This window comes from Molothrus aeneus, chromosome Z (genome assembly GCF_037042795.1).
Source record: "Molothrus aeneus isolate 106 chromosome Z, BPBGC_Maene_1.0, whole genome shotgun sequence".
In the NCBI taxonomy this organism is placed as follows: Eukaryota; Metazoa; Chordata; class Aves; order Passeriformes; family Icteridae; genus Molothrus; species Molothrus aeneus.
The window spans coordinates 4030917-4056492 of NC_089680.1; the positions used below are offsets into that span (position 1 = coordinate 4030917).

The 25576-nt window shown below is 37.7% G+C and overlaps 1 protein-coding gene across 2 annotated transcripts in view; it reads right to left on the reverse strand.

The window, feature by feature from the left end:
- Positions 1-25576, reverse strand: part of PIK3C3 (phosphatidylinositol 3-kinase catalytic subunit type 3) — a 71504-nt gene that overhangs the window by 28565 nt on the left and 17363 nt on the right. The window contains exons 7-22 of one of the 2 annotated variants that reach the window (XR_010785312.1): positions 25447-25518; positions 24251-24355; positions 23696-23788; positions 23335-23520; positions 21896-22050; positions 20562-20649; positions 19305-19372; positions 16109-16214; positions 15095-15211; positions 13431-13562; positions 11234-11362; positions 10823-10892; positions 10159-10223; positions 7886-7970; positions 2459-2533; positions 1877-2047 (exon numbers count right to left, since the gene is read on the reverse strand). Coding sequence is in view for 1 of the 2 variants with exons in the window: in XM_066569360.1 (XP_066425457.1) it covers positions 2459-2533; positions 7886-7970; positions 10159-10223; positions 10823-10892; positions 11234-11362; positions 13431-13562; positions 15095-15211; positions 16109-16214; positions 19305-19372; positions 20562-20649; positions 21896-22050; positions 23335-23520; positions 23696-23788; positions 24251-24355; positions 25447-25518 (1546 nt within the window). In the remaining variant the exon portion in view is untranslated. The remainder of the gene's footprint in view (positions 1-1876; positions 2048-2458; positions 2534-7885; positions 7971-10158; positions 10224-10822; positions 10893-11233; positions 11363-13430; positions 13563-15094; positions 15212-16108; positions 16215-19304; positions 19373-20561; positions 20650-21895; positions 22051-23334; positions 23521-23695; positions 23789-24250; positions 24356-25446; positions 25519-25576) is intronic. The other variant, XM_066569360.1, reaches the window with a different exon arrangement.

Sequence of the window (25576 nt, forward strand, 5' to 3'; positions counted from 1 at the left end):
GAAAGCTATTTAAATGTCTGGGATATCCTACAATATCCACACATAGCCTGCACCTTTGTGAAACCTCTGCACGACTATAGAGCAAGTTGAAATGACTAAGATACCTCTAAAGGGACAGGAAACTTCACTTGTCTATGAAAGCTGAAATACTTTCTAACTCTCCTTATGAATGTACTGACTGCCCTGCAAATATGAAGACATTCCATATCTGGATATTTTATTAGTACCTAGATTCTGACTCTACAATCAAATCAGTGAGTGTAAGAGCTGCAGAACAAAATGTTCTCAGGGGAAGGCTTGGCGTAATTACAATGTAATAGCCTAGTGCACTTTCCATGGAAGCTAACTGAACATGCTACACCTTGTATATCACAATCCAGCTTCACAATGACCCAGATCTTCCCTCCAAGGCAACAAAAGGAATGTTAGCTGTTAAATCAGATGCCAACTTCAATATATAAATCAGTCTGTAATCCTAAAAGGACACACTGATGTTGCCTAATCCTGGTCATAGAGCTGAAAAAGTGTCCTGTTATCCACAAACCACAGTAATATCTGCTACGGATTTAGAAACAAGATTTTAAAACATAGACCAATTGAAAGTGCATTTTGTCTTCATGAGAAGTAAGAAGTTCAATGTTTTCAGAGAAAATAAATATCCCTGCCATGGAATACTGAGGGTTTAATGGACTTTGAGTTACCAGTCAAGACACATTTATGAAATTGATGCAAGTCTTTTTGTAATTTTTAACAATACTGACAGATAAGGATGGTTTGACTGAACATTCTCCACATCTTCTTCCAAACACACTTCTAGAGTTGTCCTTGAAGTATAATGATACAGTACTAAAAAATGTGAAAATCCAGATGTCTTTTTCAAGACTACTACTACAAAAAAGCCACTCCATTTCTAGAACTATAGGCATAAAAGAGTCATGAAAGACAACAGAAATGATTTCATTACGTAACTGACATCTCATGCAAAAAGACACATTTCTAATGTGTAGAAAACAGTATGTTTTTATGAACTTCTGTATCTAGTACTTAATATTTAAATTATACTGTATCTATATTATAAGCATGGACATCTTATGTTACAAGAAGATGCACCAATTCCACTGGAAGGAGTCTAACAGAATGTGGCTACATTCACCAAAATGAAAGGTTGAGCCAAAAAAAGGGTAATGATATGTAAGAAATATATGAACCTACAGCTGATACCCAGTATTCTTTACTGGAAAACTTCAATTCATTACATGAATATCATCAAGAAAGGATGCATATAGGGTAGTATGATTTCGAAGGAGGTACTTGGACCATGCATTCTTCAGGAGAAGAATGAAATTAGCTTCTTCTAACTTAAGGCTAAGGGATCCTCAGTAGCAAGAAACAAGGTAGACCTTGGTAGAAGGTCTTTGTTGTATCTGGAATATGTGGAACATAAGGATTTCTCTTGACAGCTCACAAAAGCCCTCAGTTTGTGGCAGACCGTGGGTTTTCAGACTTGGAATGTACGATGGATGTGCACTGCCCTCTGCTGTACTCCCCAAATTCTTCCAGTAAAGCCACTGTGCTGTACTTAACACAGACAGGTAAGATGCACTTTATCCCAAATCAAAACACTGAACTATTACTACTCTCAGCATGCAAGCAGAGCCTGCTATGGAAAGATTTATACCCACCACCACAGATAAATGAGAGACCTCTCAAGACAGATCTTTAAATGGCTGTATATTTTCAAACAGAGAAGGTAAAATATATTTGCTTTAGTTGTTCCCCCATGAGCTTAGAGCAAGACCTTTTAATCAAGACCAACTGTAAACTTTCTACTCTTTCAGACTATCATGGTTAAAAGCAGTATATGCTTCAGCCTTACCTTAACTAACAAGCCTTCCACGTGGATGGGTCTCTTTTTCCAAATAACATTTTTATTTAAACGTTTCTCATTCAATAAACGTTTCACTTCATAATAAACACTTAACCACAACTCTTAATTCTCCACCACTATGTAATGAAGGTATTCAAGCAATCAGAACTCCTAGGGAAGCTGTAGTTCAAAAGCAAGCAAGCAAGTAAAAATAAGCCAAACAACAATTCAAAAAGACGTTCCCCTATAAGAAATGTTATTTGTCAAAACTTTGTGAAGCACATGCAGCTACACATGAGCTCATTTTCAATGAAAACAACTGAAATTCCCTCTATCCCACAGCAGTGATTGTAATAGTTGAAGTAGTTTTATTTTCAAATCCTTCATTTCCTCTAGTTAAGAAATCATTTTCTTATAACACACTGGAGAAAATATTACCTTAAATGAGACAATACAACTTACATTTTAAAATATAATCTAGTCTGCAATACTCAGTGGGTTATATTCACAAGGAAAATGCAGAGAAAAAGTACCAACACATTAGCAATGAAACAACTGTTGCTATAAAATTACACTGCTAAAAAGAATTACCTGTTTTTGTTAGCAACAGATTATCCAGATGTCTATCTCCAACTCCAAGGATGTAAGTAATCACACAATAACCAGCTGTAAAAAGTAAATTGTAAACATCAGTATGAGTACCTTTCGTGGAGAGAAACAAGTTCCACACAATTAACAACAGCGTATTACATTATTTTAGCTCTAGTTCACTAACAATAAATATGCCACAGAGACTTGGGGCAGGAGTGGTGCTGGTGAAGAATAATCAATGTCAGCATTATGAAGAACATTTGAAGTACTAAAACTCTAGAACTTACTCAATACTGTTGGGATTTTAATTTCTTACAATTCTGTTACATGCCTAATCCTTAAAGACTAAATTAGGTCAACACTGGGATAAAGGTACTTCAAAAGAAGCTGAAATATTTTGAACTAAGTGAATGTACATGTTTTTAACTGAATCTATTTTAAGGCCACTGTAAACAACTATTAGGCATGGATATGAGCCTGGATATCCATGTCAGTGAGTCAGTGAGGAGCTAAGGGTGGAGCTTCCTGTGTTGCTGCTGAGTGGCTGATTATAAGAGGCCTCTGGGGAGTGCAGGAACAGGAGCAGGCAGGCAGGGGTGTGGTGAGCCTCTGGGGCGTATACAAGGCAGTTTGTGCGGCAGTTCGTGCGGCAGTTCGTGCAGGCAGGGCAAGCAGGCAGGGTTGCCAGCTCTCTTGCTAGTAAGGAGTCCTCTGTGTTCTTTGAGGTCTTTCTGCTGCCCGGTTGTGTCTGAGGTGTCTGTTTGTAATGGTTTCTACACGGTCAAAAACTGTGGCTGGTACCAGTGTAAGTGACCAAGTCGAGCCCTCCAAAAAAGATGTTTCTGTTCAGACTCATCCATGCCCAGAGTGTTTGAGCTTATTGGTGGCTTCAGGGAGTGTTGTGGAGGAGACCTGCCTGCGGTGTGAACAAGTGAACGACCTCCTTTCACTGGTGACTGAGCTTAGGGAGGAAGTTGAAAGGTTAAGGAGTATCAGGGAAAGTGAAAGGGAAATAGACTGGTGGAGCTCAGCCCTTCCATCTTTAAGGGAGGCCTCTGACTGAGAGACTGGGGACTTATATGCCTCCTGCTCTCAGGCAATAGAAGGGCACCTGCCAGATGAAGAGGAGTGGAAATGGGTCCCCATTTGGGGAGGTAATAACAAAAACTCCTCCCCATCCCCATCATCCAGCCAGGTACCACTTCAGAATAGGTATGAGGTCCTGGATCTAGAGACCCAACTAGATGATTTAGGAGAAAATTGTCTGCCCAGTGAACCCCCCAATTATGATTCATCTGTAAGACAGATTACTATCTCTAACATCAAGAAGAAAAGAAGGGTAATCGTAGTAGGTGATTCCCTTCTGAAGGGAACTAAGGGCCCCGTATGTCGACCAGACCCATCCTACAGGGAGGTCTGTTGCCTCCCTGGGGCCCGGGTACAAAATATCACTGAGAGACTTCCTGGCCTGATTCAGCCCTCTGATTATTACCCACTGCTGATACTCCAGACTGGCAGTGATGAGATTGAAAAGAGGAGTGACAAGGCAATTAGAAAGGACTTCAGGGTACTGGGTCAGGTAGTTGATAGGGCAGGAGCTCAGGTAGTGTTTTGCTCAGTCCCTTTGGTGGCGGAGGAAAATGAAGAAAGAAACAGGAAAATCCGCATCATCAACAAGTGGCTTAAGGGTTGGTGTCATCAGCAAAACTTTGGATTCTTTGATCATGGGGAAACTTTTACAGCATCTGCTCTGCTAGAACCAGATGGGGTACATCTCTCTGTTAAGGGCAAAAGTTTTTTAACTAACGAACTGGCAGACCTCATTGAGAGGGCTTTAAACTAGGTTTGAAGGGGGAAGGGGAAGCAGCTGAGCTATCTGGAAGCAGGCCCAAGGACTGCAAGGCTAAGTCAGGGGTGAAGTCAGTAGCCCAGCTGAGGTGCATGTATACCAATGCACACAGCTTGGGCAACAAACAAGAAGAGCTGGAGGCCATGGTGCAACTGCAGAGCTATGATGTAGCTGCCATCACAGAAACATGGTGGGATGACTCACATAGCTGGAGTGCTGCACTGGATGGATACAAGCTCCTCAGAAGAGACAGGAAAGGAAGAAGAGGAGGAGGGGTGGCCCTTTATATTAAGCAGGCTTTCGATGCAGTAGAAATTGAAACTAAGGAAGATGGAGTTCAATGTCTATGGGTAAGAATTAAGGGGAAGGCCAACAAGGCTGACCCCCTACTGGGAGTCTGTTATCATCCACCCAACCAGGAAGAAGACGTAGATGACTTATTCTATAAGCAGCTAGGTAATGTTTCAAGATCATCAGCCCTTGTTCTTGTAGGTGACTTCAACCTACCAGACATCTGCTGGGAACTTAATACAGCAGTAAAGAGGCAGTCCAGGAAATTCTTAGAATGTATAGAGGACAACTTTCTGTCACAGCTGGTGGGTGAACCCACCAGGGGAGGGGCTATGTTAGATCTGCTGTTTGCAAATAGAGATGGGCTGGTGGGAGATGTGGGGGTTAGAGGTTGCTTGGGGCAGAGTGATCATGAAATAATAGAGTTCTCAATATTTGGTGAAATGAGGAGGAACACCAGTAAGACTCTTACATTGAACTTCTGGAGGGCAGACTTTGGCCTGTTTAGGAGACTTATTCAGAGCATCCCTTGGGAAACAGCCCTTAAAAACAAAGGAGTTCAGGAAAGGTGGGCATGCCTCAAAACAGAGATCTTGAGGGCACAGGAACAGACTGTCCCTGTGTGCCAAAAGATCGGTCAATGGGGTAAACGTCCAGCCTGGCTGGGCAAGGAGGTTTTCGAGGTACTTAGGAATAAAAAGAGGATGTATCAGTGTTGGAAGGAGGGTCAAGTCTCTAAGAAAGTATTCAAGAAGACTGCTGGAGCATGCAAAAAAAAAATTAGGGAGGCCAAAGCTCATTTTGAACTTAGAATGGCGACTTCTGTAAAGGATAATAAAAAATGTTTTTACAAATACCTTAATGCTATAAGGAAGGGTAAGACCAGTCTTTGTTCTTTATTGGACAAGGGAGGGAAGTTAGCATCTGCAGATGAGGAGAAGGCAGAAGTGCTTAATGCCTACTTTGCCTCAGTTTTTAGTGGGAAGATGACTTGCCCTCAAGACACCTGCCTGCCTGGAATGGTTGATGGTGTCAGGGAGCAGAATGGTCCCCCCATTATCCGAGAAGAGGCAGTCAAAGAACTACTGAAATGCTTGGATGTTCATAGATCTATGGGACCAGACAGGATCCACCCCAGGGTAATGAGAAAGCTGGCAAATGAGCTTGCAAAGCCACTCTCCATCATTTACCAACAGTCCTGGCTCACTGGTGAGGTTCCGGATGACTGGAAGCTGCCCAATGTGACACCCATTCACAACAAGGGTGCAAAGGAGGATCCTGGTAATTATAGACCAGTCAGCCTGACCTTAGTACCTGGCAAGATAATGGAACAGTTTATTTTAAGTGCCATCACACAGAATTTACAGGATGGCCAGGGTATCAGACCCAGCCAGCATGGGTTTAGGAGGGATAGGTCATGTTTGACCAACCTGGTCACCTTCTATGACCAGGTAACCCACCTAGTGGATGCAGGTAAGGCTGTAGATGTTGTTTACTTGGATTTCAGCAAGGCCTTTGACACTGTCTCCCACAGCATACTCCTAGACAAGCTGGCAGCCTGTGGCTTGGACAGGAGCGCTCTGTGCTGGGTCAGGAACTGGCTGCATGGCCGGGCCCAGAGAGTGTTGGTGAATGGTGCTGCATCCAGCTGGAGGCCAGTCACCAGTGGTGTCCCTCAGGGGTCTGTGCTGGGGCCAGTTCTGTTTAATATTTTTATTGATGACATGGATGAGGGTTTAGAGTCTTTCATTAGCAAATTTGCAGATGACACTAAGCTGGGAGTGTGTGTCGATCTGTCAGAGGGACGTAGGGCTTTGCAGAGGGACTTGGAACGGTTGGATGGATGGGCAGAATCCAATGGGATGAAGTTCAAAAAGTCCCAGTGCCGAGTCCTGCACTTTGGCCACAATAACCCCCTGCAACGTTATAGGCTGGGGACGGTGTGGCTGGACAGTGCTCAGGAGGAAAGGGACCTGGGGGTGCTGGTTGACAGTCGGCTGAACATGAGCCAGCAGAGTGCCCAGGTGGCCAAGAAGGCCAATGGCATCCTGGCCAGTATCAGGAACAGTGTGGCCAGCAGGAGCAGGGAGGTCATTCTGCCCCTGTACTCAGCTCTGGTGAGGCCACACCTTGAGTATTGCGTCCAGTTCTGGGCCCCTCAGTTTAGGAGGGACATTGAGATGCTTGAGCGTGTCCAAAGGAGAGCAACGAGGCTGGTGAGGGGCTTGGAACACAAGCCATACAAAGAACGACTGAGGGAGCTGGGGTTGTTCAGCCTGGAGAAAAGGAGACTCAGAGGTGACCTTATCACCCTCTTCAACTTCCTGAAGGGTAGCTGTGGTGAGCTGGGGGTTGGTCTCTTTCTCCGGGCAGCAACAGACAGAACAAGAGGACACAGTCTCAAGCTGCACCGAGGGAGATACAGGCTGGAATTAAGGAGGAAGTTTTTCACAGAAAGAGTGGTCAAATACTGGAATCATCTACCCAGGGAGGTGGTGGAGTCACCATCCCTCGATGTGTTTAAAAAAAGACTGGATGTGGCACTTGGCGCCATGATCTAGTTGAGGTGTTAGAACATGGGTTGGACTCGATGATCTTAAAGGTCTCTTCCAACCTAGAAATTCTGTGTCATTCTGTGATTCAAAAGATCAGCAGTGATAAAAAGCAAACAGTTTTAATTGTTGCTTTCACCCACTAACCAGGACGGTTTGAAGCAATTCTAAAGACTGCACCACCAGAAAGTGAAGAGCAAAGGAGAAGATATCGTGGAGTCACATCTGAATGCCCCTTTTTTTTTTTCTTTTGTTAGAATGGAGGTTTTTTTAATTTTATGGATAGCAAATATGGTATTTTAACATGGTCATCAGTTTACTAAACAAGAAATACACAACCATTTTTTCTTTTCATACAAATGTAACCACAGCCCCCAAAATGCCTAATGTTTTCAAAACCAATTAGAATTTTGATACAGATGATTTATCATTACATAAATGCTTTACATGTCCCTGCACTATGAAGACCCCAACTCACAACACAGAGAGGGCAGAGATAAGATTGCTGCTGGAAAGCAAAGAGTATTTAACTCATACTCTCCTTCAAGACCCGCCAACAGCGGTCTTGTGTGTGACATGTCAGGTTTAAAATTATTCTTTTCACTGCATTTCTGACAGCAAGTACATGCACAGTGCCCTGTTTGCAGCCACCTAAACTGAAATAACTTAATACCTCATCCACCATACCCTTCAGACTTCACCTAAGAAGTTACCAGCTGTTAGACTGTAACTCACCACAGCTCTTAACATACGTGTCCATAACCTCTGCGCTGATTCCATAAGGGCCAGTCTCACTAGGGGCATGTTTTCTGAAGAAGTTCTGGAGAGAATGCCATGAAGATATTTAGTTATTCCACATAATATGAAACTGGGTCTTCAGGGAAAAAAAAAATTAAATCAAGACCACACATGGCCATTATTACAACTTGTTAAACTAACAACCACCCCTAAAACACCTCCTAAGATCTAGTTTAATATCGCTTTATTTATATCCTGTCTCAATCATCATATTCTTATACTCAGCACAGAAACTGAAAAGTAGTTTCCTTTATTAAATGTTTCAGAAGATTAAGAATGCACTCAAAAGTTACTAATCAGTAACAATGAGTGACAATACTTCCAAGGCAAACTGTTTAGGTCATATCAACAAAAACTAAAACAGGATTAACAGTTCTGCTTTAGAACTACACCTGGGGAGCATGCTCTTACACAGTTTAGCATCCTTATATGTCTCCCTATTTCTGAATAAAACCAACTGCTGCTATTGGGTTTAAAAAGAAAATAAGCCTAAGTCATGAAATGGAAAATCTGAATTTCCTGTGAAATCTGGACAGGGCCAAACAATCTTTTTACCCTTCTTGAGTAAGAGAAAACTCAGTTATATCCAAGCCTAAGCAAAGTTTCTTCCAGTAAGCACAATCTAAGGAAATACTGTAAGAAGAGTGTAGTAATCCCCTGGACAGCACAGTAAGTTACTAAAATCATAATGAAAAACTAAGACACTTATGTAAATGAACTTCTAAAACATGAACTGAAATTTTAAGGTAAGTAACACCTAAACAACAAAACACCTTTTCTCTCCTGGAGATCTGCATTTCTCCAGGCAGCACTGGTTCGCTGGCTTTAAATCTTTTCAATAGTTAATTTAGTAGTTATACAGAGTGCTCATCTTTACTAGAACTGCTGTGAAATCCAAAATGAGTATGTCCAAAAACAGTAAACTAAACTTCCAGAACACCTGAAAGTGTTCAATTGCTTTTCATTTCCTTGGTCTATGATGCCCAGCTATTTTATCATGTTTCAGCACAGGAAATCTCACTCTTTTGGTGCACTGTCTATTTAGACTAAAAATTCTTCACAGGAATAATTGCTCCTTATGTCTGCATAGCAACTGACACAATAGGACACCTACTTCCAGGCACATGATGTTGTAAGGCATTTCTAAATGCATTATTTTATAAAAACATGTAATGGAATGAATCATGAATAGTACACCTCTAAGATTACAAAGGATTGTCAAGAAAGCACTTTATAGTCTGTAAAATTATTGACTATGCAGATGAAATGGAATATATGGAATGGAATGGAAAGCTAAAAATACTCCAACTTACGTAACTTGATGCTGGTCACTGATTAGTGATAAGTATTTTTGTATGTGATAAGTATTTGGTAAGCTTATTTGTTAAGCAAATGATAATGAAAAATGATAAATAATTTAGATCTTCATATTTTTAACATAGGTGGTTTATAGGAGCTGAGAGCTAGTTTGCTTTGGCTCACAGTTACTGAACTACAAAAAAATGCTTCAGTATTGTCTACACAAAAGGAAAAAAGCACCATGAAAAATCAAATCCAAATAAATATACTCTATTTTCATTAAAAAATCTATTAGCTGCTCACCTCATATAGCAATTTGGTATGTTTTTATCCAGCTATATTTATCACAAACAGCTGAGCTCTGCTATCTAGCTTGTGTGCTGGGATTGAAACCAGTATGAGTTTTGTGTGCCATTATTCAATGGTGTGTCTCCACTCAAATCCATGAGAATTAAGAAAATCTGCTAACAAAACCAAGTTACAGTACCTATACATCCACTATCGAGGGGAAACAGGCTTCAGAAATTGTACAAATGAATTATTTAGTTGTTTCATTGAAAAAAAGAAAAGAACTAATCAAAGCTTATTTTGACAAGGTCAAATGAATGAAAGACAAACATGCAGCAAAAAGTGTCAGGTATCTGCCATTTGTCATTACAGCAAAGCTGGGATTTCAATATCGTAACTAAACTCCACTGTAATTTATTTGAATAGTGTTACTTTTAGAACACAGGATACTCAAGTGGTCATTTATGTATATCTTTTCAAACAAACCCCAAATGTTTCCAGCAGTAATTTGTCTTCCAACAGATCAAAAAATGAGCTGAAAAACTAAGAATTTTGCATAAGATCTATGCCTTCAGCTTACACTGTTTGATCAGCAGGCAATCTACAACTCCCCCATCACGTACCTGTATAGTTTCCTCAGTAGCAAGAACTTCTGCAACTGGTACTGATGGAATAAACTGCATGAAGCCTATGACAGAAAACAGCCAAAAGAGAAAATCTCCAATGCACAGAACTTTCAAACTACTCTCTAATACATGTTTATGAATGGACAGAACTAATACACAGTCATTCAACTGGTTCTAATATGAAAAAACCCACTTTTTTGATACCATTTTCCAATCTCCTGCCTTCAATACTTTTAAAACAACTTGTCATTAACACCAAATTAACTTGCAAAAGGTGTGTTTTCACAAGTTTTCAAGATGAGAGAAAGTATGTTAATGACTTTCTAAATATTTATCCAGAATGTATCTAAAAGCAGCCAAGTTTGATTTTTTGTTTTTCTCCTCCATTTCATGAAAAGATCTAAAATAGAAGTGTTAGGTTATTTATTCATGATCACAGTGAAAGTCAGCAGCAAAGATTGGTAACTGCTGATTGTCATTTACTCCTAAACCCAGACCAGGCTCCTTTTCTGAAGATATTTGAGTCACCTGTGGAACACTGTGGTGACTAAGATTGTTTACTTCCATGGCTTAAAATCTAACAAGACTTTCTTACACACTAAGAACACAGGGAGGAGATTCTTCTCCATACTGCATTTTTAGGAAATAAGTGTATTCATACCATGTTTTGTACTAGTTGCCAACACTTTATAGGGGGTCAATTTCAAATCCAGATTCTCTTTTCTTAACAGCTGGAAAAAAACAATATACAAAAGCAAAGATGAATGCACAGAAAGTCAGATTCTATTACTAAAAGAAAGTCAGATTCTATTACTAAAAGGATGTGTACTGGACATTGATCTCCACTGAAACTGATAATGAGTGAGAGCCTGTTTGGCAATTCTGTAATTTTTTTCTTAATCTACACAGGGTAATTGCACATCTATACAGAAAAGAAAAAAGGCCACATAGAGATCTGAGAACTCTGGAATTATCAGCAATATAAGCTGCATTAACAGTGTTAAACAGTCTCGCTTTTGACAAGGAAAATCAAGAAAACACAAAGACAAGGATATAGATTGATAATTTTCACCTTATCCATGAGTGAAATAATCTGAAGAATAAGTTGATCTTGACGTAAGTCATCGCCATGCTTAAAAATTACAGGATATTTGCCTCCATCTTCTGTCTTGAAGAATAACTGAGCAGGCATTAAGGCACTCTGCAAAAGGAAATACACTACTAAGCTGGTTCATAACAGTGCTCCTATTAACACATTGCTACAATGGAGCTCAGAAATAAAATCTTTGCATTGTATTTGCATTGCCTCAATAGTTTAGAGTATACCACTTCCAATTACCAGAAGTGTAACTGCATTTTAATAAGAAAAATAACTTAATGCTTTCCTTCCTTTTTAATCAAGGATACATTCTCCCTCCCTGCACCCCACAGCAGCAGAAGAGGAAAGGACACAAGTATTCAATCTTTTTCCGTGTGCATGTAATTCCAGTCAACAAGGAAGCACTATGCAAAAGGTCACATCAAAACAAATTTAAAGTGATCAGATCAAAAAGCGACACAATTATAGGATAAGCAAGAAAGAACTCCTAGGGGCAAGTCATCTTAAACAATTAATTGCTTCCTTAATCTATTTAGCAAAAGCAAAAGTGCCTTTTTACATTATTGTTTGAGAAAGCCCATTTAATTGTTTGCAATTTTTCCATGTAAAATGGGTCAAAGGGGATCAATTATCTACATGAATGTTAAAATCTATTGCAACTGACCAAGTCACTTCCCTCCACAGGAAACCAAAAATAATCGAGGCACAGAGTTTAATCTTGAGCAGTAAGGTTACATTTTTAAATTAATACCAAAAAATTATTAAGTTCCGCAAGTAAAGGCAAAATTATTCTTTATGTAGTCCTACAAAAGCTAATGTGATGTCCAAGGGCACCAAAAATCAGTAATTCTTTGCTTTTTAATTCCATTTGGTTTTTTTTATCCCATAGCCCAGAATGAGATATTAAATGGAAAAATGGCAACCGTCAGAATTAGGAGAAGAAAAAAAAAATATCTGATTTTGAAACAACATACATCTCACATTTTTGGTCCTATATTTTTTGCACAGCTACAGAAGACCAACATGTAAAAGACTGCCTTGAGTTTGTCCTGAAGAACTTCAGCTATTATTACTGATAGGAAACATTTAGCTGCTGTTCCAGCAATCTGTTTCTCCACATTCTTTCCCTAACTCTTAAATCATGCTCACACAAAACGATGATTTGAGTTTGCAAAAGTTTGCTTTCCTAACAAAATCTTTTCAATGTTGCCTCCAACCAAAGGTGCAAGAGCATGCAACTGCAGAAGCCTATGCTTCAAAGGAACTAACTTGATATAGAGAGAAGCAAGCTAGAACTGGTAGAAAACTATGCACAAAGTATCTGATTTTAAGCAAACTCAAATGACAACACAGTCAACAAGGACTCTGATGAAACTAATGTGCATAATAAATCTAGAACCTATCATAGATGACAGATTTAACACTGGCTGTCATAGCAGCCTACAAAAATTCTTTAACTAGCAAACAAAGGCCTCTGGGACATAGGCCTGACTTGCACAGAAAATTTTGGTCATCCTAAAATTAGACTGCAGTCACCTATAGGAGTTGAACAAAAATTAATAAAATGGTCCAACACCACTGAGCACAGATAACAACTTACACTGCAAGAATTAAATTACATTTCAAGCAGTAAAATAAACAAAACAACCCCAGCCCTTTATACATTACATTGGCTGTTTTGTGGTCACACGCAGCAGCTACAGTTTGGTTTAAGGAATTACCAAACACAGGGATATAGGATCTACCTGTCAGCTGACTGCAACTACATGAAATGGACCAATGGACCACCACAGTGCTTTCCACTCTCTATGAACTTAAGCTTTATTAAGCAATGGAAGAGATCCACAGATGTAAATGAGACACAGCACACACCTGCTTTTATTTACATGATTTTGGTCTTTAAGTGATACTCTGCTTGAACACACAAACAAAATTCTGGGTAATTCTGAACTTCATCATCTGTATCGCTCTTATAAAAGCTGCTTTAAAATTTACAAATTTAAATTGAAAAACAGAAGAAAATAAGGAGTTGTTTAAACACTTGAAGAGCATGCTACAATTGCACTTTGCCTTGACTATATCTGTCTCTTTAAATCTTTCAACTGATGTTTCTAAGCTTATGATTCACAAGACTTGTTAGTATTTCAGATATTCAGAAACTCTCACTTACCTTGAAGAGTGTGGCTTTTTCAGGGATTATTCCTTTAATTTTCACCTGAGGTTCCAGAGGAAGTGGAATAAGTTCCATATCTGCTAAATTCATCTTTTCATTATCAGCTAACAATGCCTGAAGCCGCTCATTCTAAAAGAATGAATATTTGTTTAAGAAAAAAAAACACAAAACATAAAACACATATTAGGTACATATAAAGTCCATAAACAAAGGATGCATTACTAACAAATATTCAATTTATTCAGTTTTTTACCTGTACAAAGAATCAAGGTTTCATTCATATAATCTAGGAAAATAAAAACTTTCTATTTGCAGTAATTTGAATTACAAAGGAGATACTCCATCTACTGTTAGTACAGTCAAGCAATTTTCTAAGTTCCAGATATAATAGTCTTAAATAAACTTATTTTTAAACTGCCCGCACACAGCACAGGATTTTGTTTTTCATATCAAAATTTAATGTTAGTTATGTTTCAGAAATTGATTAAAATCCAGCTCAGAAAATTTATATTCCTCAATTCCACCAAGGAATTTCCTACCACCAAGTAGGAAACAAGTGGCCAATAGCTTGCACTGATCTCATTTCCAGATTTGCTCGACATTCCTACTTCTGTAGTTATCAGAAACACAAACCTCATCAATTTTTGAGTACTTTACACTTGGTGTCCTACATAGTAAAAGTCGAATACAATAAAGTCTCTAGCCTTTTCCCTTGCTAAATATAACAGACACAAACAGACATCAAGGAGGCCCACAGCTGTTAGGAATAGTTCTAGTTCTTAATTGCTGCTAGCTGAATTGAAATCTAAAAGTAAAAGCCACGTATTTCTTAGTTTTACAGAGATCTCTTAAAAGAATATACAACTGAACACTACTAATGCACAAGCAGGAAAGAGAATCTTAGAAATTGAAAAATTCTCCTCTTCTTTTAGCCTTTGTTATCGATACACAGAACAAGCTGCCTCACTTTTTGTTAATAAGTGCTTTATTTTTCTGCATAAATATACCCCATACATTTAAAGAAACCATCACACCTAAAAACTCATGTTTAAAAATACTGATGTGTGTCAAAGGAAAAGGTTATACACAAACAGAAATCCCTCTGCCATTTCAACTTTTTCCCAGACTCACCTGTCAGGTGCACTTAAAACACTTTAGCTAAGAAGGACAAAGCTTCTTGAAACATATAATAGAAAGCCTTTTCCTCAAGACCCAACAGAAAGCAGAGTTCTGATAAACACATACCTTATAGGAGAACAGTTTTGTTGCTCTTGGAACAAATGAAACCTTGCTAGTAACTGATTTTCACTACTTGTCCTGGCATATCACTCACATGACAATAACCTGATACTTTCCCACATCCCCACAAAATGTTCAGTTATATCATCAATTATTTAACTATTCTCATATACTCCTTTGGCCAAAACACCCCATGAGTGCTTATAAGGGCCTCTTCTGTTTTCTATCTACAAACTTGGAACACACTTTGGAAATGTGAACTATCAGAACCTTTCTGAAGTTTGTTCACAGTTAATGAAAATTATTACAGAAGGATGGACATCTGTTACAGATCTCAGTGCTAAGGAACTTTAATGAAAGGCTAACATTCCTACCCATTGTCAAATTTAGGCCACAGACAGGCTTTCCAATCCTTTAGTTACCTTTTTCTTACGATTCCCACTTTCACGCTGTACTGCCTTCATTACATGAACCAGCCGATCTACAAATGTCTGCTGGGCTGCCAAAAGCGAGCGCATAACTCTGACAGACTTATCACCCTAAGAGAATGAAAAGTAACAGAATTAATTCCTCATTCTGTAATTATTTTATCTAGAAATCATTCCTTTGTTCTTAGACCTTTACGCTTTTAAGAGGTTAAGTGAATAATGATCCATTTCCCGTCAATTCAAAAGGTATTTTCTGTAAAACACAATCACAGTCACTGTAGCTGGCAATCAATTATCTGACCTAGCAGTGCACTTCAATTTGCTTCAACAATTTCAGTGGTGAACAGCCATGCATGACAAACCAATTCACACAGCCAAAGTAAGTTACTATGGATAACTGCAAAATATTCTTATGAAGCACAAGAGTCAGATTCAAGTAACCCCCCTAAAATTGGAAATAATGTAAAGGTGAGATACATGGAAATATGTAAAGACTGCAGGTCTGCTATACAGTAAAACTTCCAATTGACAGAATTTTTTTCGGCTGTTTTAAGTTTTTTTTTCCCTGCTGCTCCAGCACCCTCTGCTGCTGACACACAGAACAGCAAGTCCTGTTTCTGAGTTCCAGATCAGCCTCTCCACTTGCACCTCAAGGATCAGAGTTTACAATAAATAACTAAATAAACAGTAAATAAATAACATTGATTACACAAGGCTTTTAGAATGCTTTAGACCCAGTGTAAGGCAGAGTATTTTAGAACCAGTATGTTACTAACAGGAGCAAGCAACAAAAGAGAAGAAAGAGTTCTCAATATTTGCTCTATACATTTTTGGCAGTTTCTTCAGCTTACAAATTCAAAATTCGAGCAGGAGTGGAAGCTTTTATAAAATTTCAATGCATGTGACACTCATACACAAAAAAACCCAACACATCCTCTTAGACATGTGAACCTTTTTAAGGAAGAACTATCCCAAATCATTACAGACTTCCTGACACAGAGGCATTACCTTCAGCAAAGCCTGACTGAATCTTCTCATCACGTTTAAGTACATTTCGTGAGTCTTTGGGTCCCTCTGCTGAGTATCTTGGTCTTCACACTCCACTATTACATACCTGCAGCATAAAAACAACTGGAGTTATACCTTCCTCTTGGAGCTACACAATTTGAGTGAAACACAGTAGCCCTGTATTACAGACCTGGAACTAAAAATGAAGATGATCTTTGAGATCTTTAGCTCAACCAACAGTTGAACTCTTAAAATTGCATAGTCCCCCGTTCCATTTGGATCAGGAGAGTCTATCAAAGCGTCTGTGGTTTTTCACTTACAGTGAGGTGTCATGACTCAAAGAGGACACACCTGAAGTCCAAATCATATGAACACTCCAGCCAAGAAGTACAACCGAGCATGTTTTCCACTATAATACGACCTGCTACATAATTTAGTGGCTGCAGACTTGTTATTCAAGAGCACCTACAATACAAGGAGAATCTCATGCTACCTGCTCCCTGTTTTACCATTAGAAATGGTACAAGGAAAAGTATTGGTCCTAAAGCAGCTCTGCAGAGTCTACATGCCAGAGTTTCCATTTCTAAATTATTAATTGGACACAAAACTTAATAGTACAATCTGGAACACCTACACTGAAAATTTATTTTCATGTTAAGCAGTCATTTGGAATGCTTTTGTCTAAATTTCTACTTGCAGCACTGACAAGCAAAAAGTAGCTATTAACTGAAAGCTATGTACATATCTTCTTTCTGTTGGTCAATGTATCTCCTAGTACTATCCAGCAAAAACATTCAATAAAAATATAACAAAGTAAAAGCATAATAAATACTATTAAAAAAAGAAAGAAATTAGCGTCTCAGTAAATTTTAGCATCTTAGTAAATTTTCAAACACTGCATTTGGATTCAAAAGTAACTAATTCAAGACAGCCTCTCGGACATTTCACGTCAGCAAGTTTACACCTTCCCTATGCACTTGTGCATAATCTCTTCATGACAGAATAATTGTGAGACAAGACTAGAGGTCTGTCATTTGCAGCTGATCAGATTTCAGTAGTCTTATTTATAAATACACAACAAATTCCATCTACTAGAATAAGGCATATGTAACTTATTCCATGTGTACAACCCCGATAAAATCTGTAACTGAAGATTCTTCCTAGGGCCTTGCTAATGCATGTTATAGACTGTTCTCTCACAAATGTCTGTATCAAAGTAAGTCCAAAGTCTGCATGTAAACTGGAAGGAAAAGGACGACTAATGAATTGAAATGTGCCATTTTCATCTTCATTTGTTAAAAAGCCCTGGACAGTTTCTCAAAGCTATTTTGAAGCAAGGAATAAGAGTAATGCTTCATACTTGGGTAGGTGTCTTTTATGTCCAAAGAGGAGACAGAAAAAGCAGTAGCACTGATTTCTGAGGCCACTGTTTAAGGACAGGATAGCTTTACAATGGCAAGTGACTGAGCAGAAGGTTCCATTTTCAAGGGTTATTGTACTTTTTCCATTGATTATTTTAGTTGCATGCTGTGTCTGGATAGCTGAAACATACAAATGATCAGCAGCCATGAGGATTTATGGCTACGTCAGCTCATACAGTGGCTGCAACATTTGTATTTTGTCACTGAGAAATTGAGATGTCTGGAAAGAAAACAAAGAATAAATTGACTAGGGTTTTTGGTTTGGTGGACTTTTCTTATTCATTTTGTTGAATTTATTTTTTTCTAAGTCGTAAGTCAAAAAATTCCACAGAGTTATGGACGTTTGAACTTTCTGTAGACAGAGTGTCTGAAATGTTGCTGAAATGTAAGAGAACAGTTTCTATCAAGCTGATAGAAGTAAGTTAAACTACCAACATCTTAATGACGAATATTTGATTAGGTGAAGCACTTGGTTTCTACTCCTACCAATTCAGACTGCAATTATTTTAATAATTTATATTTAATAGTAATTTTTAATGAAGCTGAACATTATCTTTGGCCACTGCAACAGAAGTAACTATTGCTTGCAAATGTACATAAGTCATTCAGTTAAGTATCTTAAAATTCAACCTACTAAAAACAATTGCACAATGAAACTTAGAAAGTTATAAATGGAATCTCTCAGCATAGTTTATAGGTTTCTTTCAAGAATTTTATAAAATCTGTTGATTACATTTACATCACATATCACACAGCTCCCAGTTCACAACTTATCTGTGGTTAATGCTCTTAGCACACTAAAATATGATCATATGCATTATGATTTTAGTTATTTATTTTATTTTTAGTTATTTGATGCAGGTACACAGGTTACAAATGAGAATCATATGACTTAGATTTAGACATATAAAAGGCACCTAAGGTCTTCCTTTTAAAATACATGAATATATGCAAGTAAATAGCTGTGAGTGTTGTGCACATGCAGATGTTTGTACACTAATACACATATAGACTCATACCTTCACACAGTACAGCTCTATTCATTTCAGCTTGTTTCAAATGAGAAAATTCCTACATGCAAATACTTGTTCAGAAGGCTTGCAGATTACTATTTTAGACGTCTAATTTTACTCTTAATACACTGAGCTGAGACAAGATCCTGAACTAAGCAATCCTTCCTCTCTAGAGTATAGATGAACTAATATTTACAACTAAATTTCCCCCTTAACATTGCACATATCTGCAATGACATTTTGTTTGTGCTCATAACCATAAATGGAATAAAACTAAAATTAGGTTACAATAAAAAAAAAAAATCTGCTTTATGAAACTTCCTAACATACACCTTTGATTACTATCTAAGTGCGTAACTTCAGTATTCTAGCCAACACTGTCAAACATTGTAAGCACAAAAATTACAACCACATAAACAGCAAAGCAGAGGGAAGGTGAACTTAATCTCCTCCCCAAAACCATAAATAACTTGAATCACAACTTTTAACAGTTAGTCTGCTTTTTGTGACATTTTATGTAATGTTCTAGACATCACCTTCTTTAGTCTAACAGTAATGCTTATTTCTACATTTCATTAGCCTCCATTTATAGATTACTATGTTTAAATGCATATTGTTTTAAATCTACTACTTTACCCTGAGAAAAACTGAGATTCTGAAGCTCTCAAGACAGGTCATCTTTTGATGAGCATCCTTCTGGGCATTATAGCTTTGATTTCAATTACATCTTGATACAGTATAAATAAACATTTTCTAACATACCAGTACAAGTAGTTTGCCAATGTGGAATTTTTGCATGCCCGTGATATCAAGAAAGTGCAAAGGTCTTGCTGGAAGGGATTTAAGAAGAGCAAAAAAAAAATTAAGTTACAAAGAAATCTAAGCATCTGAGAGAGAAAGACAACGTTAAGGAAAAACATCAAGTAAATATAAGGGTTGTGAGAGATATATTTCCTTCTAAAATCTGAATCCAATCCTACCTAATATTTAAATCACAATAATTTACATATTCCTTTAAATCCAGTAGCACTACTAGACGTAGAAGGTCTGCTACTCCAGTTACCAATATATAAAAAGCACATCATGTTCTCCAAAAAGAAACCTTTAATGTAATTTATACTTATAATATGTTACTCTTTCCTTCTATGCAATTGCATCTTGCTGTAAATGCCATAACAATCAACTCACAAAGAGATTTCCCACTCAGTTTTGTATCCAGAGCATCTAACAATCTTGAAGATGTTCTACATGTCAAGAAAACAAATTTATATAGGATACACAACATTTAGCTGCTTCCTTCAGATTTAATAGTCCAGGTAGCAAGAAATCTGTGTATCTTCACTGATATGCTCAATTTGAGGTTTATTTTCTATGCAGTATTAAGACTCAAACAGGACAATTTGCAACAGGGAATGGATCATTAGTTCAAAGACCAATTAATCCGCATATCAGATTAAAATCAGATTCTTTCAAAATGTCTTTACCTTCTATCTTTCCCTTCTTCCAGTCCCTTTCCTATTACTTGTCTACTTCTGGCATAAACTGAATATAGTCCTTGGCGGGAGTAAATCAAGACAGTGTCTCACTTAGATTCAAAGAAGATGACATGTCAAAGAATACGAAAGAACAGACTGCAGAGTCTGAAATATCTGGATAACTGTTTTCTATTAAAAGACTGTTTTAGAACACCCTAACACATGCAGTTTTCAGTGTCTAATCAGTATGTGATAGTGTTTGCTATCACATAAAAATTTTCTCCTTTACAGAAGAATACTTAAATTTCAATTTCCAGTCCCCCAGCTTTGCATACTGTGATCATGGACATAAAGAGACACCCTGTAAAAAATTCAGTTAAGCTATTGCTATTTTCTTAGCATTTACTTTAAATCTATATTCTTTGGGCACTTTAAATATTCAGTGAGATTTACGCAAAGGATTCAAATATTCACACACAAAAGAAGAAACAGTACCAGGTCACTAGAAAAGTACAATAAATAGAAAGTAAATCATGTGACTTACATCAAGGTTTTCATTTTCTGCAAGCTCTTTTGTCTTAGAAGTAAGAGGTGGAGAGGAAACAGGTGGAATAGGACTCATAATCTGGGAACTACACAAAGGAAAGTACGTAACTGGTATGATTCAAGGCTGTTGCTTAGGGGCCAGGGAGCATGCATGGAAATCACAATAAATTTCACTTCCACAGTATAATAAATTCAGAAAACTGGAGGAGTTTCTTTGCTACCTTTCTTTGAAGGTAGCATCCCAACTCTGTTTCAGAACAAACTGCATGAACAGCAAATTTGACAGCTGCAGTTCCTGAAAACAGCAAAAATCTGTGCATGGAGAACTATTACAGTTTATGCCTGTGAAGGACATTCACTTAAACAAACTTTGCATTTTATTACATCTTCCATTCAAAATAAGCAGACATAGATAGGAATTCAACACGTCTGCATTTTCAGGGGCTTTCTCAAATGTTCTAAGATGAAACTGCTGATACACAACACCTGCAAGCACTAGTCTTTGGAATGAAACTACACAGAGCAGACAAATGCTTATTTGCAAGGCAAAGTTTTCAGATGGTAAATTTACCTGAAAAGAAGTAATTAAATAGCTGTTCTAAGATCTAAGTATCATCCGAGCCTCAAAATACACCACCCTTCCCACAACACCCACTTTTACGGCGTTGCAGAATGATCAATGAAAAGCTGTAGAACTGTAACACAAAAAATACACCCTTGTGTTACAAGTCATTAGAAGCTTAAGACTGAAAATCCTAAAAATCTGTACCAAATATTCACAGAAGACTTTGGTTACCAAGTTCATTTGCACTTTGCTTAATACTTTATTAGCTACCTCAGTCTTTCTTTTGGATTCCTGCAAGTATAAGAAGTATGCTTCCACAAGTCTTCCCCTACACCGTCTTTTGCAGAAGCAGAATGAAATTTCTTTTCACTTCAAATTGACTGGACTTTTAGATCCACATTCTGCGATGAAATCGGGGAGTGGAACCTCATATAACTTCAGTGAAGACATCTTAACTTTTGCAAATACAGAAGGAAGCAAGAGCAGTGTTTTTCCTCTCTACAGAAGTTTTCTTCTTTTTGTGTAGTAAGAGCAAAGGCCACAACTTTAACACTGTTTGCTCCGTAAACTATGTATAATCAGGAAACACATTTCATGAATGCTCTGGATTTGTTAGGCTTTATTTTCTTCTTGTTTTTTTTTTTTTTAATGTTCAGATTATAAAATAACATGATGAATATGTAAAGCTCCTCTAAAAAGAAGAAACAATTTGATGTCTTAGAATATTACATGTTTCTACTTTTCTGCTGGAAGTCTAAGCTTCTTACCTGTCTATTTCTGAAGCATTAGATCCAGATGTTGTCATAGTTTCTGACATGGAACCTTGACTGTCCCTCTTGCTAGGCTCCAGGCCATTCTTTATGTCATCAAAGTTTTCGTATTTCAATGCCTGGACTAACTGTAGCAGGTACATCAGCAAATCCTTAGGGAAGAAAAATATCCAAGTGAAAGAAGGGTGTCAGTCAAAGAAAACTAGAACTCCTCCTGTTTACAAAATTGTAATTTACAGATAAACTTAGTCAGGATTTAGTGACCTCTAATAACACAGAAATGGAAGTCCCCCTAAACAAGCAATGTACCATAGCAACACTGGTGCTGGATGCAGTTTTACTCCCAAAAGATACTGCATTATCCTTCTACTATTCTTTGTTACTCATAGACAATGAGTACTAATTTAGTGAATATTCAGGTGCAATTACTATGTTCAAATTCTCTTCAGTTAAGCTGTCCTAATTGCTTCCAGCATCCACAGAATAAAGCTTTCAATTTATGTCTCAAAAGAAGAAAACTGAAAATTCAAGCATAAATTGGACTATGGTATCAAGAATGGAAATTCTCTCTTCTCTTATGGACTATTCTTTTTATCCTTTGTGTAGCTGGGGATCTAAGAGAAAAAACACATATCTAATCTCTTTTATACTAAAGAACAGTTTTTTAACCACTTGCTGTCTAAAATCAGCTTGTTGCCTTTACTGTTTAACTTCTTCTGTTTACTTACCTTCCAATACTTTGTAGAAGGTACATTTTTAATGTCACAGCAGTATGACCTAGGCTATTGAAGTAGGCTTGAAAAAATATCATTTATTCATCCTCCCTATTTTAAACTCCATTGATTTCCAAAGAATCAAGAGTTATGGTAATACATTCAAACCTGGGTTTGCTTTTTTTTAATGGTCAAAATAAAATATATAAATCATTGATATTTAACATACTAGATTCTATTTAGTGGGCTCTATTTATAATCACAGCTCATCACATTCTAATCAGTATACAATTAGAAAGGCCTCATTTCCACAGATAATCTTCTACTCATTTTCTTTAGCAAAAGAGTATGACGATATACTGAATTCACCAGATGGATCTGCTGAAAATCCTTCCATTTACTATTTAAGTTCAGAGCACTTCTGCAGGTTAAGACTCCAAATTTATCACTGGTTTTTGGTGAGAGCTGTTTTACCTTGTTTAACAAAACCAGCTACTATTGGCAGTTCATGCTAAGACAACTATCAATGTGTGACACCTAATTATGTAAAGACTGCTCCCCAAAAACCTTACAATACATAGCAACACAGTGAATCATCTTTTGTTTTCCTTTACCAATATTCATGAAAATGTCGTGAAAAGTAGCAAACATTTCAAGGACTCAATGAGATCAAAAATCCTGGGACCAGCTGACTTTTCCATGTACCAACAGACCAGTGAATACCTCATCATCAGCCTGCTGAAGCCTGGCGACAGCATAGCGCCGCACCGTTGGGTTAGTGAAGTGAGATGACAGAAGCTCCAGAGAGTCTTCCACATCCATGGGCTTCCACTTGCCCAGCAGCTCCAGTGCTTGCTTTGCCTCTTGTGGTAGATCCCAGTTGACACACTTCAGGAACTTTGTCAAGGCCTAAACAGGAGGGTGGACGATTCATCAGTAGAAAGCTAGCCAAAGGAAATTATTTCAAAAACTAATGTCTCACACAAAGAACTAGATTCAGATTATATTTACATAAGCACAGACCTGGAAAAGCTTACTGATAAGGGACAAGGTCCCTTCCAGCCCAAACCATTCAACAACTCACCTTCTCCTGATGAGTAAGGTAATATCTGAATTTCCACACCAAATCCTGTTCCTCATACGTTAGTTGCTTTGTTGGTGGATAACTCACTATGATCTATTTGATACACAGTCAGAAAGTGAGTTTAAAAACAGGCAAAATCAACAAGTTAACAAAGTATACTGTGAGAAAGCACAACACTGACAACACAAAAATAGCTAGGGGAAAAAAAAAAAGCTTTGCAACAACACAAAGCTATGGTATCGTGGTAATGTTTCTCAGTTACATGGTTGATTGAACTGACAGTGCAGGCAAACACAGCTGCTTTAAGTGTACCACTCATACCTACATGACATGCACAAAACACACATTCTTAACCCCCCTAAATGGTTAAAAAAAAAAAAGAACAAGCACCTTGTGTTCCTTTCTGAGTTGGAATCTTCTATCTAAGCACTCTGAAACATTTAATTCATTATTTTCTATAAACTGAAATTAACTGTACTTTCCTTAAACTGTCACCATATATTATTACCAATCTACCTAATAAATTTGAACTTAGCCATCATATGACTGACTTACATTAAGCTGGTCTCGTGTAGTTGCATTAGGCTTCAGGTCATGATCAGAAGGTCCACTTCTTAAACTTCGAGCAAGTTTGTGATGTTTGCTTTCTACTAAGTTCTCCTAAACGCAGAGGGTAAGTCAACATTCATAAATACTAAATTTCAGAGAATATTTCTATTGAAGCAAAACCATCTAGAGAAGACTCACCAGTCTCTTGAAAAAATGCATGAAAATGAAAATTCAAATCTGAAAGTACAGCATCTTCTGGCTTTTTTTTTTGTTTATTTTACAAAAAAACTCCTTTAATAATACCTGGAGGATTGCTGGGAGTTTTGAGAGTCTGTTTCAGCTTCTGACTTAGCATTAACAAACCCTACCTTGCCTTTCGGTGAATTGCTGCAAAATGTAAGCATTTCAGTCAACACATCCATGATTGACAGCACTCAAACGTGCTAAACACTTCATAAACATTTTCTTTAGGATGATGTTTGCAGCATAAAGCTTTGTATGCAAGAAAAAACATCTCAAAAACTTGTCCCACTGTTAATACCATGTTAGCAACAGTAGGAGCCACAATAGGAGCCACAGTGCCAACAAGTTTTCAGCAGCCAAGGCAGTTTCCAGCATTGTCAGACTTGCTATTGCAGTGTTAGATTACATGGTGCTCAAACAGTGTTGCCAGTACAAGCCCACTTACATTAAGGTTCCCAAAGCTGCCAATACCAGTCCCACTGAATTGGCATCCACAATAATGGAAATCTTTTCTAGAACTGTACTTAGGCACTGTCTACATGAAAGACAACATACAAGAGAGTGTAGGGAGAAAATATTTTAACAGAGGAAATGACCAAGCGTTATTGCACCAGTCCCTAAATTCTACATTCCTCTTCTTCAGCTCCCTCTTCCCACCCTCTAATCTCCTTTGCCAACAACCCCCCCTCCCTGCTTTCTTACACCTCAGAAGCAGGCACATTATGCATGGAAAGAAGGAGGTGAACATAAGCATTAAACCAATCCTTGTATTTTAATCTAGCAGCAGCAGAAATAGAAAAAAAACCACAAAATTCAAACCCACTGATATTTCTCAACTGGTTAAATATATCTTGCCACTGGAATTTAAAAATATTTAAGAAGGCACACTTTCATCTACATTTATGAAAAGTTCAACAGTAACTCTGTAATACAGATGGCACCACATGTAGCATGCTTACCATAGACATCTGGGGATCTGGAATCTTAACAATTTCAGGACTTGTTAAAATTGGAGATGACTCATCACCATCCTGAATGACGAAAAGTTGAAGGCATATTAAACATTTCAAGTTTTAGGGAGAAAATGTA